Source organism: Aphis gossypii, chromosome 2 (genome assembly GCF_020184175.1).
Source record: "Aphis gossypii isolate Hap1 chromosome 2, ASM2018417v2, whole genome shotgun sequence".
In the NCBI taxonomy this organism is placed as follows: Eukaryota; Metazoa; Arthropoda; class Insecta; order Hemiptera; family Aphididae; genus Aphis; species Aphis gossypii.
The window spans coordinates 66,093,439-66,112,927 of NC_065531.1; the positions used below are offsets into that span (position 1 = coordinate 66,093,439).

The 19,489-nt window shown below is 25.0% G+C and overlaps 2 protein-coding genes across 3 annotated transcripts; one reads left to right on the plus strand and one right to left on the minus strand.

The window, feature by feature from the left end:
• Positions 1-2,478: 2,478 nt before the first annotated feature.
• On the plus strand, positions 2,479-7,894 carry LOC114129884 (uncharacterized). Its single transcript, XM_027994740.2, has 5 exons — positions 2,479-2,769; positions 4,138-4,219; positions 4,846-4,982; positions 6,282-6,420; positions 6,592-7,894. The coding sequence occupies exons 1-5, from the start codon at positions 2,695-2,697 to the stop codon at positions 6,888-6,890; spliced, it is 732 nt and encodes a 243-aa protein (XP_027850541.1). The 5' UTR covers positions 2,479-2,694; the 3' UTR covers positions 6,891-7,894.
• Positions 7,895-8,927: 1,033 nt separating this feature from the next.
• LOC114129883 (uncharacterized) lies at positions 8,928-18,732 on the minus strand. Of its 2 annotated transcripts, XM_027994738.2 has the most exons (7): positions 18,515-18,732; positions 18,280-18,427; positions 13,879-13,933; positions 13,103-13,227; positions 12,252-12,384; positions 10,999-11,342; positions 8,928-9,235 (listed from the first exon to the last, which is right to left on the minus strand). In XM_027994738.2, the coding sequence occupies exons 2-7, from the start codon at positions 18,352-18,354 to the stop codon at positions 9,107-9,109; spliced, it is 861 nt and encodes a 286-aa protein (XP_027850539.2). In that variant the 5' UTR covers positions 18,355-18,427; positions 18,515-18,732; the 3' UTR covers positions 8,928-9,106. The 2 variants fall into 2 exon arrangements, with proteins under 2 accessions (XP_027850539.2, XP_027850540.2); XM_027994739.2 differs by lacking the exons at positions 13,879-13,933; positions 18,515-18,732 and having other exon boundaries at positions 18,280-18,425.
• Between the last annotated feature and the right edge of the window lie 757 nt (positions 18,733-19,489).

The window sequence follows — 19,489 nt, forward strand, 5'->3', positions numbered from 1 at the left end:
AGAGGGTCAGTTGACCACGAGGTCAACTTAAAAACCGTAGAATGGGCGAACACAAAACACACGCCAGGTTTGGCGGTTGGCGACAAACGGTCAAAAGTTTAACTACGCGTAATATAAAAAGATATAACGCCGTATAAGACGTAAAGGCGGCACAAAGACTTAGCACAGAAAGGACGCGTTGTCCGCACACGCGGTTTAATCGTAACACCAGCGTGAGGCGGCGAGCGAACGCAACGATGCGTTAGGCTCAACCGCCTGGAAAAGACAAGATTAAAGAGCCGGCGGCAAATAGTTAACAGTCCGATGCTAGGCAGTAGAGGAGGGGGTAAGAAAGTTCATGAAGCTTTCCCGTCCGACACCATGCTACTGGGATGACATACGTCGCGTCCGTGCTCGAACAATTATGTTATATAATTAAGAAATTATTTTCTTTTTTCTGTTTTAAATTTTCTGGGTAACTGAATTGGCGAATTTTCATTTGTAGATAATAAACAATTATTTTACATGCAATATCAACTTTATGCTCACGACAGGAATATTTAAAATTAAAATTATTTTCAGTTATGTCTTCAACAACTTTTTCAAAAACATAGTTCATGCAATATTTTCCAAAAGAAAGTTCTACAATACTCAAGATCTCAAATAAAAAAGTATTTGGGTAAATTAATTGACCTCTTAACTTTAGAGCAACTATTTCAGCAGCAGGATGGTTTATATTGCCAGATTTCAAAAATAAAATACAAGAAGCACATTGATTTCTACTTAAGATTTTTGTTTGTTACATACCCACAAAGGTAATATATCAAACAGTCTCTTGGGTTAGATTTGTCTGAATCATTACTGACTTGTGGAAAAATATCACTCAGTTCCCTTGTATCATCTTCAAAAAGTTGGTCTAATTTTGTTTTTTATATAGTTATTTTTTCATACCTTTCATTAGTTTTATTGTGAAAAATTTCCCGTAAATCTTTTAATCACAATTTTGGAGCATCTATATTTGTTATTGTGCAATTGCTGAATTTTGGAGGTTTAAGAACAGAATACACAGATAAGATTTTGTACAGATGTAGGAACGTTGTGGTAGTAGGGTAGGTTACACAAATTAATTAATTTAGTTATTTGATAAACTTTAAAAAGTTTAATATAAAATAAAACATTTACTTCCAATGGATCTTGACAAATTTTTCCTGTTAAAACATATTCAAAATTATAATTTTCCAACAAATGTTTTGAAAATCAATAGTTGATTGAATAGTCACTCGTAGTCCTTTATTTGTACTATCAGTTAAAAAATCTTCTGGTTTTATATTTCCAACAACTATAATTTCTTCTTTCTAATCATTTAAATATTTAATGGCGTTTTCAAAATTCTATACAATAAAAAATTTTGACTTATTTTCTAATTAATTATAACTAACTAAAAATGTTTATGTATTAAGTATTATATAGTTATTTCATAAAATAAACAAACATAATTTAATCTCTTTAATTTTATCTGAAATCTATCACTATTTAATTAGAGTCATTGCCATGGTAGAGTTCGATTAAAATCATCAAATAAATTATTCCAGTATTCAGTAAATTTAGCAGTCTTGGACGAACCCTTGAGAGACAAACATTCTTTACTTAAATAGTATTGCATCGTTTTGACATACTTAAACTTAAAACCTAAAAAATGTATTAAACGAAATTGTCATTACATGGAATTTTTATAAAAACACTTACCCAAATTTATAAACTATACTATGATTTTACTTATTTTACTTTGCTAAGTAAATATTTTTCATTAATTCACAAGTGGTATTTATAAACAGTACTAAGTTTTTTCTTATCCAAGATATTTCTAAAAATATTTTAAGTAAAAGAATAAGGAAAATGTCAAGGAGGTAATATTTTTTTAAATATTTATTAGCATGTTAATTGCAATAATCTATAATACAATATTATCAGATGCTACTGTTACTGGTATATAACAAGTGCAATATAATATATTAATAGTATTAATAGTAACTACTTTTACGGTATGGAAAAAATTTAAAGCTTAAGCTATGTTATTGTACGTTCTTAGTTCTTATTTTTTTTTTTTTTTTTTTTACTTTATACATGTACATAAAATGACATAAACTACAAAAATATTAATTCCAAAAAACTTGCAGATCATCTTACAGTCCGATGCAGTCTCTGTAATTTTCTTAAATTTAACCTATACGGAGGAATGAGGACTATTGTGATTTGTGATCAAATATTAAGTCGGATTATTATACTGTTATAAATGTATAATAATATAGTTAATAGTTATATACGCTTGAATGTGATAAATCGATTAGATTCAACGCGTGCTCGTCGCTACAAAACTATAATATAATATACTAATCACATACACTATCATAATTATAATTGTGTTGATTATCGTACTTATAATTATAACAATTATTTTAATGTTTAAAATGTTTTTGGTTTTTATCCACCGAAAGCCGCAGTCGCAGTGTCATACGATAAGTAATCCGTACGAGACCTCATTTAAATTCTAGCCCGCCGTAATAGATCGATTGATATTTGGTACTCTACAAATGTCGTCACAGAAGGTTATAGTGTAATCAACTAGTCGATTTTTAAATCAAGAACACCACCATATTTTTGACGATATTATATTATATAAATACACGGCTTAGAAGATCGAAATAAATTATTATTATGGACTTGACGATAGTGGATGATCCAATAACGTACCTGTGCAATGCGTCCAGAAGTTTCGCTCTTTTGAATAACGTAAGTTATACAGACATAAGTATTGCCGATCTCTAATATAATTAATTTAAAAAAATACGTTATTCTTAATAGGATATAATATGCTTTTATATTATATTTGATTATAAAATTGTATTCGTAGTATAAAGTATTAATACATTAAACTATTATATCATCCATGAAACAAAATTTGAATGCTATTTTTTATTAGGACACTATATAATAGATACATCAGTATAATATTTTGAAAACATACGTAAGTATATCTACTTATAGATGTATTTATTATGAGCATCAATTATGTAAAATATTTCAGTTAATATAGAGTAGTTACCTAAAATATGCATTATTCTGTAAACATAGAAAAGTATTAAAATTGAAATATATTATTACATTAAATGTAAATTTTAATTTAATTAATTAATTTTAAAATAAATAAATAAATTTTTTATTAAATTTTAGTTGTATGCATTTAAAAAATTGTTTACTGGAATAGGTACGTTACTAATTACTATAATAGTTTTTACTTATACATTAAATACAATTACCTATATCAAGTGTTGGCCAGTTAGTCAATAAAATTATTTTATTACATTTATATTTTAAATATTTTACGTGTTATATTATAAAAAAAAAAAATAATAATAATAGTAGCAGCGACAAACTGCTAAATTTTTGTAATAATACAAACCATAGAAAATAACTTAAAATTGAACACACAATTATAATATCTAAATAATATAGTCTGGTTTCAGGATTAAAAAAAACAGTTTTCATAATAATTAGGCTTAGTCGAATAAATATTTTGTTTAAAATGTACGTATAATATTATGATGAATTTTGATACAGAAACGAATAATAATATTATTTACACACGTTAGGTGTATTTATTATAATTATTTATAACACTTCACTTGACTAAATACACAATAACACAAATTATTTATTTTGAATTCGCAATTTAAAATTATACCCAATCTAGGTAGGTATATTATTAAGTCATACCTACTATCAGGTTTCAGCTTAAAATATTTTATTAATAGATTTCACAAGGTCTTTATTAATTTTATAACATTTGTTAAGAAATATATTACATGTTATATAATATATATTACGACCTAAATGAATTTCAAATATTTTTTAATGAGTAGGTATAGGTATTAAAGTTTTTATAGTCGCAAAGTCACTACTCACAATATTCATATTATGGTAAAATACATTGCACTGTCGTAGGAGCAATAAATTACGAAAAAAATATTTATTCGTAATTCCTGAAAAACATTTCCCACGTCTAAATTATAACTATTAAAATACGTTAATATTTTATTGATATAGATTATAGATAACTAGTGCATAGTTGCTGTTAACATTTGACTTATTTTTTTCCAGTGCGTGTGTTACAGTCTCTGTTACCTCTATGTATATTACGGTAGACAGTATTTTCAGAATTACAACCTCCAATTAAACACAGGTTAGTATAATATTATGTATAAAAATTTGAAAATGTAATTACATTATATTATATTATTGTATATGTATTGTGTACAAATTTATTTATTTAGCTTCACTATATAAAACGTATATTTCATATTATGGAAATGCAATAATTATGTGTTTTAATATTATCAAACAATTATTATAAAAACATCATAACAAAATAATATAATTAAGTATCACTAATTAATTGTTATGAACAGTCATAAATGCTTAGAATGACTAACGATTTTAATTAAATATTTTATGCATATTTTTGTGTTTATGTAAGTTTTACAAATATTGTTTTTCTATCGATTATTTTGTTTATTCTGAGGTCCTTTATTGAAGTTTATTTATAATCTTAGGTACCTATAGGTATTTATTATACTAGTAATTATATCTTTTTATATTTTGGAGATTTCATAAACGTTACAAAATGACGTAAAATCCAGTGCACTTTTTTGTGAGTTCTTTTTATTATAATCTTCTTATAATTTAGAAGAATTTAGTAACTAGTAATAATTATTAAAATATGTTATAATATATGAGAATAATATAGATATGATAATAATAAAGCAATCATAGTATTAAATATTAATGGAAAACATTTATTTTGTTTAGATTTCATTAACAGTCTGACACTATTCTTCAAGAACGTGAATACAGCAGAAAAAATGTACTTTTTGCTTTCCACGTGTTTGTTGGTGTTGATGATATTAATGATTTTTGCCAATCATAAATTCAGATCTAAATTTAAAGTAAATCAAAAGCAATAATGATTTTTTTTTTACAACTTTTTATTGGCTGATTCTGATGTTATTATATTATAATCTAAATCAGGATAATAAATTGCGTTAAGACGTACCTAATAGATATATAAGCATTTAATTTTTTTAAAAAATTAGATTTAATTTTGTTTTTGATTGTAAAATAAAAAAATTTAGGTTGTTGTTAAAAAAAACTGCGGTCGCTCTGACGCTCTGTTATACATATAGTAGATTTCAAGTACCTATATCTCGTCATTGAGTAAGCAATATGTTAAATTTGTATTCAATGATGCATCATATTTGTCTACGATGAATTCTAAACGTTTTTGAGTAGAGAGTGGAGACTGTCTCTCAGCCATCATCAGTATATATCTAAGGATATACCTAATATCATTATAATTAATTATAATATATTAAATATTTTATACTACTATTGTCTATTAATAACATCGATAAGATTGAACTAATTGCTGTCAAAAAAAAAGTTTATGTGTTACTTATAGACAATAATTAGGTATATTACAATATTATTAGATAATTAACAAAGTGATTCCTAGGTATTATTAACTTAACAATAAATTCTAAATAGTATAGTAATATACTCATATATTGTAGAACGATGTGAATAGGTTAATGATATACGAGTAAATAGCTTAAATTATCTAAATATTTTCAAAATTTAATTATATGAGTATTAAGTAGTAAAATATGTGTAGTGGTGAAAAGTTTCAAATCCTCACTAATTATATTTTTAAAATCAGTGACGGCATTTATGGAGTACACGAGGATACGATTTTTATAAAAAAATTGATAGCGTATAAAAAATATAATTTATATGATAAAGGAATATTTCAAATTTCTAAAATTTATATTTTTTTTGAATAATAATAATATAACAGTAATAATTTGAGAATAAATCATTATTATAAGTTTAAAAATATTAATATATATATCAACAATATACAAATGTATCGTTTAAATTCAAAAAAAAATTTATAAAAATCGTTTTTTTTCAATTTATAGGTCATGTGTTTAAATTAAAAATTGAATGTATCATTAATTATTTAAATAGCATTAAGTTTATGTTGTTTATGTCATAAACAATAACCATTATTCGTTAAAAAAAAAATTAAAAAAAATAAAATGTTTAAGGGTTTAGTTTAGCCATTTATTCACAAATTAACAGATTAACTATATTGCTTGATCATATTTAATAATATGATTTATTATAAATTATTATAGTGATTTAACATTTAAAACAAAGAAAAATAATATATGAATTATTTTCAGCCCAACGTATTCACGATCAAGCTATGGTTAATAGTACACGGAGTGGTTTTTTATTTCGTTCTCGTCTCTTTCATTATACCGTCAATAACTACGATAACGAAGAAGTACGATGTGTTGCTGGTTGGAATTATAACCGACGGTGTGTACTTTTAAATACTTACATAATATTATAAAATAAATATCATATTATCATGTTTTTCAATTTATTTCGTGGATTGTGGTCCTGTAGATTGTAATTGAAATCGTTTTAATATACAGTCCATTATATTATATATTATATGTATTTTTTTTTTTTTTTATCATAATATAGCGATTTTAGCTTATGAAATGTATGTGGTCAAATGTCTGTACAATGAAGTACGTCTTCAGAACATGTCCGTTTTTGATCTGATCAACTTCACTTCTATGCGACACTCGGCACAGTCCACATATCAAAGTTCTCATTTAGCGGCGATTTATTCGACCATGGCGCTTATTATGTGGTACTTTTTGTGGATATTTTTTATACTCAGAAAACGGATGAATCCCAAGCCACCGAATAATATGTCCATACAGGATAGAACATCAAATACTGGGAATAAGGATTATACAAGTGTATACTGTACATAGATAATTAATAATTATATTATAGGATAGTAAATTATGTTGGTATAATAGATAGAAATCACAAATATTAATTATTTTATAATATTGTGTAATTAAACTGTCAAACTTTTCAATTTATTTTTGTCAACAAAGATTATGAGCTTATTTCGTGGACAATAAAATAATTAAAAAAAATATACCACCAAACTAAAATATTATAAATCGTATAGAGTTGTCGTTGTATATAAGTATATTCAATTATTATATTATTCATGTTTCATATACGATATACTACTTAAAATAATATACAAAAATACGATTGTATTTAAAGTTTTTACCAGAAAAGAATATTAATTTCGTCCGTATTACTGTATTAGGCACATACTATCAAAAAAAAAACATTTTAATTTTGACTTCAAAAATTTTGTTTTATTAAAACTAAAAATCTATGTATAATGTATTCTGCATATATATTATCTAGGTATACATATAACGAATTTTACGAAGATGGTTACGACCCGATTGAGCATAAAACACCTTTTTAAAAACATGATTGAGAAAATGTTTTGTTTTATAAAAGTGTCAACATCCAATTTGCCTGTCTAATAAAATAATTTGTAAATTGTCTTTATATCCTCCATATTAAAAAAAAAAATAATACATTAAATTTAATATGTTTTGATACATTGTAAATTTATATGTGAAGAATTCAATGATCTCACTGATTATCCTTAAACTAAATTATTTATTTCTATAATAATTTTCAGATAACACTGTGATACTGATACAGCTAAATCATCAATCGAGCAGACGATAATCGTTTATCAAAATGAATAAATCACGCGTTTATTTAGTATCAGAAATTACTTATTTAAATGACTAATGCCCTATTCGACGTCACAATGTGACAACATTGGTTAAAATAATCTAAGCTTAATCGTTGTACGTCGTTGATTAAAAAGATGCGTACATGTTCAATCTGCGATCGTATTAATTATATTATGTTCAACGGTTCAACCATATAACTTACCGGCAAAGATAATTTTAATTATTTTGATTTCTGAGTACAAATCGTTTTTAACAGAAGTAAAAAAAAATGGTAGTAGGTAATCATGACAAACCAAAATCATTTATAATTATCATATTATAGGTATAGTGACTATGTGGTGATACACGATCTACTATAAGATCGGACATTACATCTTAAAATTGATGAACACGTGTATTGTATAATTTAATAACCCAACTAATATGATAATTTATATATACCTATAACAAAAAATCTGGAATGTATTGTGATTTGTGATTAAAATGATATGATATTATTTAATTACTATTTCAGTTATAATGTCGGTCGTACACAAGTACCATACTATTATTGTAACGTTTTATGAAACAATACTAATGTGTTACTTGTTCTAATGTTTTATATATAATGAACTCGACCATTGGATGTATTTATCGACATTTTAATGATAATGAAGTATTATTTTTTTTATGTATTTAGTTGTAAATTTTAAAAATTTAAGAAATACTTTAAATGTTGTAAAATGTATTAATTATATTTGTGATATTAATTTATAAATTATAATACATAATATAATTTTTAAGTTCACAATATCACATACGGCTTAAAAACCGCTTACGACGTTATGCTGCCACAGTGATAAATGTAATGTCTTATGACTTATGAGTTATGAGTATTGACGTTAGAATTAAAAATAATACATAGGTACCTACGTTCGATGTTTTAGATTTTATTAATATTAATAAGTAGGTACCTACACTCTATCTAAATCCATTTTATAATAGTGTGTACAAATTTGAAATTATCAAATTGTAAGCCATAATTCTATATTATTCGATTAACCTTATAAGTTATATTCTTACTCTATAATAAACTTCAAAATATGTGTGTATAAAAATGTTGTTCCTGTTGCGCATTAAATTATCGGGATGTATTTCTAAAATAAACGTTTACAATATAGTGACTAGTGAGTAAGAATTATAGTGTATATTATGTATAATATAATATTCCAAAAAAAAAAAATAAAATAATAATAAACGGAACAGTCTCAAAATGATTTGTATTTTCATATGAACACATATTTATATGATATTACATGATCTCTATTAGTATATAATATGTGAAAAGTAACGGAAAGGTTGTAGGTATCATTAAATACGTTAAACATATGCCATTCATAAATATTATATTATACCTTTGGGTTTTGGACCACCTAAATTTTTCTCACGGAATGTATTCCTGAGTGTTGATTGTAATGCGGTAAATACGGTGGAGGGTTATAATATTCTTGAGGGTATTGCACCTCTACAGAAGAGGGTCCAGCCTGCATTGACATTGGATTCTGAAATTTAAAAAAATCAAAATTAAACCATGATTGCCGATAACGTGTTTTGTGAAACGTAAATGTTATTATTATAATTTGCAATCATTGCGTATCGTAATAATTGTCAAAGAATTTTAATTAATGTTATTCTTATCGTCCGATTTGTTGGTGCGGATAATCGATCAATATTAATTATAGACCGCAGCTATACAATTCACGTTTTTTATTTTTACGTAATGATCACCTTTTGATTCATATTGCTTTAAATGACACGGCTTAATTAAAATAAATCTTATTTAACAATCGATTAAATTATTAAATTTCATTGGTAATAATTTTGGTAACTAACGAAATTAGTACGATTTCGATACTATACATTTTTTATATTAAAAAAATATTAATATGCATACAGCAGGGATGCAAAAACAGGGTTTTGTCAACTAAACACAAAAAAATATTGCATTATATTAATCAAAATACAAAATACAACAACATAATAATATTAAATTAATTATTAATTTAAATGAATAGGTAAATATAAATTAGTTTAAGAATTAGGGAATAATTTGGGAGCCTCTTATCTCTATATCCTCTCTATCATAACTGTAGTCACACGCGTTATTGATAATTTACTACACAAAATACATTATCCACGTAATACACTTAATGTTTATTATATAATTATTAATCGAAAGTTTGTAATTAACACTAAAATAAGGATTCATATGTAATTCAGTAGGTAGTTTATCAAATTTAAGTTGACAAATATACGAGTAGGTACCTACCTAATACATTTATTTTATTGTTATTATAGTGTAAATTATTTTAAATTGTTATAAACTAGGTATATTTGATCTGCATTCAACGAATATCGTTCATCGTTCATCGTTCATCGTTCATCGTTCATCGTTCATCGTTCATCGTTCATCGTTCATCGTTTAGTTAGCGCTATACGAATATTCGAGACGTCATCGATGTAGACATATTATATAGTTAACAATTTAATTTTGTAACTAGCACGAAGCATGACGCTCTCAGTCTAGCACTGGCGGTCTCGGTACCAACTATGTACTATGTACTTAATATTATATACTTTTCTCGAATGTAAATAAAAATAAATTTTATATTTTCCGAAAAAACAACGTTTATTTTTTTTTTTTTGTTTCTTTTGTATATTCCCCTACAATAATATTATTATATAATATATTATTACTTATTTGCAGTTTTAAATTAATATTAACGTGACATAGAACGCTAGAACCAGTAAAATAGGTTAGTAATAAGCACTCAGAATAGTCAGAATCTAAAATGAAATATTTTTTGTTATTAGCTTCTAATAATATCTCAATATTATATAAATATATTATAGATACTAGGTATATCATCGAAAGTATAATCGATTCGAATTAAAGCTCGTATTTTTTACTACCTAAAATGGTTCAAATTACATATGTTTATTTTTGCTCAAATTTTACACGTTGTTTATATTTTGGCGCACATTGTCTACAACGATCGAAATACGAAATGTAGGTAATTAAAGTATTGCCCTTAAAATTTTATTATTTTAATACACATAAAGAATATGTACAAAACATATACGCATGCACCTAAGTACACCGAAATTCTGGGATAATAATTAATGGTCAATTTGTATACACGACTTAAATGATAGAACAATAATCAGTGATGCGTGGATATTGTATATTGGTTGAGCTACATAATATTATAAAATATTAAATAATGATTTCTTTCGATGTAGTGATCTCGGTGTTGTGTCTTACTTGAAAGTGCGGTTCGGTGCCATTTTGACTGTGATGCAGTTGAGGGTAGATAGGAGGCGCAACCTGGACCGGAAGCGCTACACCGTTGCGGTGTGGCCATCCAGCTTCCTGTTGTTCTTGTGGTGGTGGTACGTTTTGGGCTTGATAAATAGAATTTGGCGCGGGCGACGCGCTGAGCGTAACGTTAACGGAACCGTTGGACGAGTTTTGATTTACGACCGCCACGTTGTTTTGGCGCGCGACAGCCGATGACTCTGATGACGCCGTGGGTAACGATCGAGAAATTATGAGGAGTTCGTCGTCGTAAAAACTTTTTACCACGTATATCTGGCAGAGGTGGATGACTATATGGATTTAAACAGATGATTAAAGTGATTGAAACTTAAAACAAACCGCATTGCATTTTAATGATGGTGTCTATATAATGTATCATGAACACTTACTTGGGGATAAGATGAGTACTGTACAGTGTTTCGAGTAAGTAGGTACTTTTAAAATTATTTATTAGTATTTAGTATCGTTAATGAATATAAAAGTGTTTAATATAATTGTTTTTATAATTATTATTGTTCATTCCTTAAAAAAAAAAAACTTTTTGTCAAACATTGAACAGATACCTACCTATATATCATTATAAATAAGTTGACAGTAGTATTTAAGTTAACTTGTGTAAAAATGAAATTTTTAATTTTTATATTTATTATTTTGTATTTATAGTTATATGACTCCATCACACTTATTTAAGATTTTTAAATATTCGTTAACCTTACTCAAGTCTTTTATTTTTAATGAATAGGTAAATATATTCTATTGCATAATAAGCAATACGCATAATCTATTATTATTTTTTTATTTAAACAGTTGATATTATATATTGTAACTACTTATTATATCTTAGATATAAAAGATTTTTATTTCATGCACAGATGTGCATATTATTTTCGACACATTAATAATTATTACCTATACAACTATACCTATAGTACTTTTGTTTCTTGATCACGTATTCACATTAATGTATTTCAAACCAAACCTGTATCTTGTAACTGAGTATTTTACTAACTTTTTAAAAATATATTTCATTTTTATCTATAACAAAAGGGAAGAATTGTATTGTTTTATGAAGTTAACTTAGATTTAGTGAAATTCAATTACACAAATATAACTTTAAAAGTGGCGGCTTTCGATTAGAGAGTGGATATCAGTAATATTATACATTATATTATAAAGCTTTAATATTATTATGTACTTACTGCATATAGGTATTGAATAATAAAGTATTATTGGATAGTAAGTTTTGATAGTGATGTAAGTAATGGCCAGTAAGTGAAACACAAGGAATATCGTGTTGATCGCTAACCACTGATAGATTTTATGAACTTTGTGCTAAAACAATTATTAATAATATAATTTCTATTAATCAGATAGCTGTAAAGAAATAAACAAATCTAAATGTATCTATAATAATAGATGATAACCAGTTGATACAGTGTTGGTATGTATATTAAGTATATATAAAGTAAATTGCCGCAGATTGTACCTATAATGTTAATTTTTTTTTGCCACAGTTTACCATCTCCCACTTTTTTTCAACTTTTTTGTAAACACTTTTTAATTTTTTTATTATGAGAAAACCATAAACCTATTAAGATCTTTCTAATTATTAGAGAAGACTAACTAGTTCAACTCAGAATTAATTTTTATTAATGTTTATTATTTACTATCCGTTATGATTCGTTGTCATAAAACTCCTTTAAAGTGATGATGTCAAGAATTAGGATATACGCTCATTATACTATAATATAATGTATATTTTAAACGTCCAAACGTGTAATATAATAATAGGTACCTACAAAATAGTAGTGTAAATAAAGCAATGACATTATTGACTGATTTAAAGATTTTTGCTACAGAAATTTTATTTGAATACAAAAAGAATCCTCACAACAGTTTTAAATAAATAAAAATAATAATAATAACTATCATGTACATAATCCCAGATCATCTTCTAAATCATACTGCTGTGAGTGTAAATTGAAATTAATAACACTGTAAAAAATTAGTTACACAGTTGTAAAAAATCATTATGTAGGTATATACTTACGTCATATGTTGATTCCTTCAAATAATAATTCACGTTAACGAACACAGTTATTAGAAATAAATAACTGAATATGATAAAATCGTTTATTACTTGTTCTGTGCGTGTGTTGTAACGATAAAAATCATCTGAAAACAATACAAACTTTTTAATATAATATTGATTTATTTTTTAATTTATACACAATTGTGGAAAAGAAAATTAATATTATTTTAGGAGCCACCTTATTTTTCGAATCAACTATATATTTGTAGTAACGAATAAATAAAATGTCATCGCTTTCTTTTGTATAATATTTTTAAATATTTTACAGTCGCCAGACCTTACCTTTTGTAATAAATAAATTTCTATTTTTATTATGAATAATCTCTTTTTAGATTAATTGTGTTTTAGAACATTTATATTTAAAATACTATAATCGAAATTTATGATCTGAATAGAAAATACGATATGTATTATACAGTGAATTGCTTTTAATCATAAGCTTTCGAGTACCGTTGCACTACCTCAGTTGTATATGCATATCGCTACATAATATTGTAAATTATAACATTATCTATTATTTTAATAATTAACAGTGTCAAGTGAATACGTACTAATATACATAAAATGCATACTATATAGCTATTTATTAATAATATATAATTTATAACTACTTCAAACAGATGAAAAACGAAAGCGTTTACGACGGAAATTAGTATGTATTTACAATAATAATGTATTAATACGAATATATATATTTATGTGTAAATTGATAACTTGTTATACTACGCACTTACCGTAGAATGGATTTAATAACATAAGGCATTTTATCAGAAGTATCACACAAATCCACTGGAAAATAAAAAATATAATGTTATTAAAATAAACGTTGTCATTACTCGTATAGCTCGTGTGTACAAAAAAAAAAAATAATAATAACCTGTATAAGTATATCATTATAAAATCAACAAAATAATAGAATCATTGATCTACTATTCTACTATAATTAATTTAAAAAGTTCTAAAAATATTTTTAACAGCCCAGTCATAATACACATCGATAATGGGACCAGAATTTCCGTTTGATGTTTCCAACGTAAAGTGCAAAGTTTAAGTTTTGAAATGAATATATTATATAAGTGACAACAAAATATGACACATAACACGGAAAATATACTGTTTCGAACATATTGAAGTACCTAGTTAAGCTTGTGTACGATTATCTTTATTCAGTACAGCTTATATGATTACATATGCTGTTTTAATTGGAACATCGTTTTATGTTATCAATGTAATATTATTAACTTGACTATTTGGTATACACTATACTACTATTGTCATCGAAAATAATACACTAGTAAAACAGACTCTATATAATATTATAAAGGTATATCTATTATCTATATATTATTATGTGAACATTTAAATTATAAGACTGGCGATAAAAATAAAAATATATACCTATATAAATGTATGTATTTCTTAAATATATTTTTACACTTTTACCTACATCCACTTTTTTTAATTGAAATAAATAGTAATGATCATGTACCTATGGTAGTATAATATTATTATCTCAATATTGAGCGGAAATGGCGTACAAGTGGTACATACACGTGTGGCATTTTCAATAGACCTAATGTATAATAATAATAATATTTGGCAATTTAGGTTTTCACTTTTCAGCAAATCATATAATTTTAATCCCTGACAAAAATAAAGCAAATTAATTTGATACAGTAATTATTGACTATTAATCATGATTAATTAATATAAGTCGTAATATTGTATACCTACTTATTTGAAATTCATTAAATTCGTTGATTTCGAGTAATAGGTTGTAAGATTAATGGATGTTTAAATTTTTATTTCGTTATTTGTTAACTCTCGATTGGCGATTACCTCGCAAAATTATCTTTTTTTACTATTAGTCAATAGCGTGTCTTATGATATTTAATTAGTATTTAAAATTTAAATTAAAAATAAATGTTCAAATAAATTATGATAGTAAATAGGTTAAAAATATCTAAATATAGAATTTAATAAAGTATTGTTAAAGTATGAGAAAATATTTTTTTATTTCCATTTTCCACTTTATGTGTCGAATTAAAATATATCATTTGTTGCTTAAAAAAGTTCGACCAACATTTTAATGTTAACCACTTATAGAGCAGTATAATATAATGACGTTTTAAAAGTATATACTATCATATTTTATATTATTATAGTTTTATTATAAGTATAAGTATATAGTTAATACATACTTTTGTTTTATTGTTTTAATAACATTAAAATATTGTATGATATGTACCTATAAATTATAATCATTACTTATTAGGCGATTGATGAAATTCACGTAGATAGGTACTCCAAAAGTCATAGTATAACTTATGAATTTAGGAAACGAGTTATTATTGAATTATACAAATATATATATAACTCTTAGGTATGTAATAATAATAAGTGATGAAGTAGGTATAGCCATAGGTATCTCTACTTATATAAATCCATAAAACAAATAACAATCTTTACATATGTTTTAGTCGTGTTAGATATTAATTAACATTACTAATACACGAAACATGAAGAGTATCTACCTATTGTATGTTTAGTAGCTATTTATTAGTACCTACCTAGAAATATTAATAAATAAATTGTTGTACAAAATGTGTAGACAATTATATATATTAATATAATATAATAATATTTCATCTCATGCAATACAATACCAATACAATTAAAATCTCGTAAATAAATTTATTTTATTGTTGTTCACAAATATAGTTTTATCAAGTGTGAATACATTTATTTATTTATTTTTTAATCAAAATAATACAACTAAATAATTTAAGAGCTTATTAATGACTAATGAGGTATAAATTATGTAGAGTTGAAATAAAATACCTACATACTTTTATCTTTCTTCTAACATTTTGAATCGTCTTGTAATTAAATTCAATTTTTCTACAATAAACAAATTAAAATTCTATCATATAGAATAAATATGTTTATTACAAAAAATTTCAAAAATTATTAAGTAAAAATATTCATAACTTCTTACTAATTATTAGGTACAAATATGTAGGTATTTAATATAAAATAATAGGTGATCAATTTGCTTTTTAAATCACGGAAGTGGCGCATATATATGACAATAATATAAATTATAATATATTAATGTATTATGATTATCAACACAAACTTTTGACTTTTAAATAAACAACATACTTTCGTTTATATTTTAAAGTGTAATAAAGCACTTCGAGGAATATCCAATTGAGTTGCTCATTTAAATTCTAAGAACACAAATACTATTTGTATAATGATGATTCGTGTGCGTAATAGAAGAGCTGCACTTCATTACATGGTTATACGATAGGTAAATATTTAAATAGTTAAAAATTAATTTAGTTATTTTTAATATTCTAAAATTGGAAAATTGAAAAATTATGAGAAATTGCGTTCACTATTTTTATAAATAAAATAAATGGCAATGTCTTTTTTTGATACGATGTCTGCTTGCAGTGAATTAATAAATTCAATTTAACCATTTACCTATCGAATATACAATCATTATTTCAGCGATTTTTGTAATATGCACCAATATTAAATTATGTTTATTCAGATAAAATATGTTCATTAATATATACATAAAAGTGCTCGGGTTAAACATATTTACTTATATTATTCTGTCATAGTCTTGAGTAAGAAATTAAATTGACTATAAAGGATAAACCTTTGATTTGTTTTAGGAAATTAATAAACTGATTAAAATATCTACATACCATGTTTTCATAACATTTATAATGCCCATGTCTGATGTCTCAAATTCGAAAAGTTCATGAAATATAAAATTGTAAAATATTTCAATATTAAAATAAAATAATTTCTTATTGTTTTTATTTTTTAATACGCTTTATTTTTACGTAAATTTGTAATTAGTAATTGTTTTTTTTAATACTATTAAAGTGCTTAATTTTTTTTGTATCGATAAAAAAAATACAAGAATGTATATAAATTAAAATATAATCTGATATCATAAAATACATACATTACTTACATTTTATATTATATAATAATACTTTAATAGAGTTATATGTCTATACTACGGCACTCAATGCATTGACATAATCAATATTTGTGTTAAAAAATCAATGTTTCACATTTTTGTAAAAAATTTCACTATATGGTGAAATATTTCAGACTTCAAATAATTATAACTCATATCTTAAATATGACTAAGAAATAAAAAAAAATTTTAAATTGTCTATATTGATCGTATATGCATGAGACATCATGATTAGTTATATATACCTTATATACATGTTCTACAAATTTATTATAAAAAAAAATAAAACTTTTTTATGTTTTATAAATTTGCATGAAACATGAAACAAAATTCACTATTTTAATATTATATAGTTATTTGTAAATATTACCCAATATTATGATGATAAACAAACGTTGTATTTTAAAAAGTAAAAACTATAAAGAATTAATAATTATTATCGCTTTATTAGTTTCAGGTTACCTAATATTTTTTGATGATTAAAGCCAGCAGAATTCGATTGGTTTGAGTTTGATCAGATCACATATAGCTGCATTTAAAGAATGACGCTTTTGCATCATACATGAAGATAAGTAAATAGTTTCTAATAATCAGTGTGTATGTGTATTATTTTTTAAAATCAAAAATACAAATGTATAATAATTACATGAATACATATATTCAAATACATATTATGTTGTTACATTAAAATTTTTTGAAATTAGTATACTACGATATTTTTTTAGAATTCATCATGTTATATAAAAACAGGTTGGGACTTGGGAGTAATATTTATAGTATAATTATTATTTTATTAATAAATTATAAATATTATCGATGGTGTTGTTTTTTTTCAGCAAAGTAAAAAAAACTACAATGGTTTTTTTGTAACAGTACATATTGTATGTAGGTATATAAGTTATAACACAAATCATATTTTTTGGTACTAGATTCAAAGTAAATTATATACGGTTTATACATTAGCCTATATGCTTTCCATGCGGCAAGAAACATAAATTTTACTATTTCAAATTAAAAAACGAAAGTCTGTTGTTCTGAATATGAAAATTAATAAATAAATAAATAAGAAAACGGACGTAAATTCGAATAAAATATATTTATATATATGTACAATGTACAATATACTTACAAAGTCCAGTATGGAAATTATTCGAGCACCGTACCGGACGTTGGTGCAGCCCAGAAAACATTTGGTAGACGTCATAGTCAATTGGTCGCGGTCGCTGTAGCTAGACGAATCGATCACCCAAGTACTGACGTCGAAGGCTGCACGATTACTGTATAATATAATTATATTTTAATAAAAATAGACTATCGGATTGTTATTTGGCATTGCATCGATAAAAGTAGGTATAGATAGGTACCTAGGTCGTATTTATATTATGCCAACGACGATATTTTTAGAGCCCTTGATGAGCGGTGCTGCGGACGCGTCTACGACATCTCGATTTTATGAATGGATTAAGATTATAATATAAATACCTAATATGCTAAACAATGTCAAAAATGAAGCTACGGCGGGTATGACGAATACGCGACTTCTGAGCAGACGCGCTAAATAGGTACGTATATTTATATAATATGTAGCGCGCGCGCGCCTTCCGTCAAAGATAAAACGAATTTGACGTGTGCGGCGGTATCGAGTATATTATGTGCAATACCTACGCAATCTAACACATTTATGATGTAGGTACTTATATATATACAGTCGGCTCACGGTAAACTGAAAGTCGCCTCGAACTCTAGAACATTTTGAAATGATTGGGCCCCTTTTCGGCCAATGCAGTTCACTTTAAAATTTACAATTGTAACAACTGAATTTGAAAAATTTTATATATAATTTTATATAATTGTATCCATGGATGTGATTTTTGAATTAAAATTATCACATAAAACTGTATTAAACTATTGTATATATTTTTATACAGTAAAAATGCCTTCATGAAAATGTCAAAAATTAAGATTTTTAATTACATTATAAATTATAATAATGTAATAATGCATATCATTCTATAATACATGTACCTATAATAGTAATAATGATAGTAAAATATCCCTTAATGAATATCTTAGAAATTAAAGTCAAGTTTTATTTTTTATAAATATACGATATTTATTTGACAAGTACAAAGATATAATTCTACCGATTGCGGCTGTGTCAGGGCCTACAATCATACAATAATATTTCAATTATACAATTATACAATGAAATGTCAAATAATCGTTCATATTCATTCCTTAATAAAAGGAAATATTAATATAATAAAAAAAAAATTTAAAAATAATTAATTAATTAATTTAATATCAATCTTAAAGGCGTAAATACTCATTATTATAGG

Coding starts and splice junctions, on each gene's coding strand:
- LOC114129884 (XM_027994740.2), top strand. CDS start 2,695: ATGGACTTGACGATAGTGGATGATCCAATAACGTACCTGTGCAATGCG. Junction 2,770..4,137: donor GTTTCGCTCTTTTGAATAAC/GTAAGTTATACA, acceptor ATTTTTTTCCAG/TGCGTGTGTTACAGTCTCTG. Junction 4,220..4,845: donor CAACCTCCAATTAAACACAG/GTTAGTATAATA, acceptor TATTTTGTTTAG/ATTTCATTAACAGTCTGACA.
- LOC114129883 (XM_027994738.2), bottom strand. CDS start 18,354: ATGACGTCTACCAAATGTTTTCTGGGCTGCACCAACGTCCGGTACGGT. Junction 13,934..18,279: donor TAATTTCCATACTGGACTTT/GTAAGTATATTG, acceptor TTTATTTTCCAG/TGGATTTGTGTGATACTTCT. Junction 9,236..10,998: donor GCACCGAACCGCACTTTCAA/GTAAGACACAAC, acceptor TTTAAATTTCAG/AATCCAATGTCAATGCAGGC.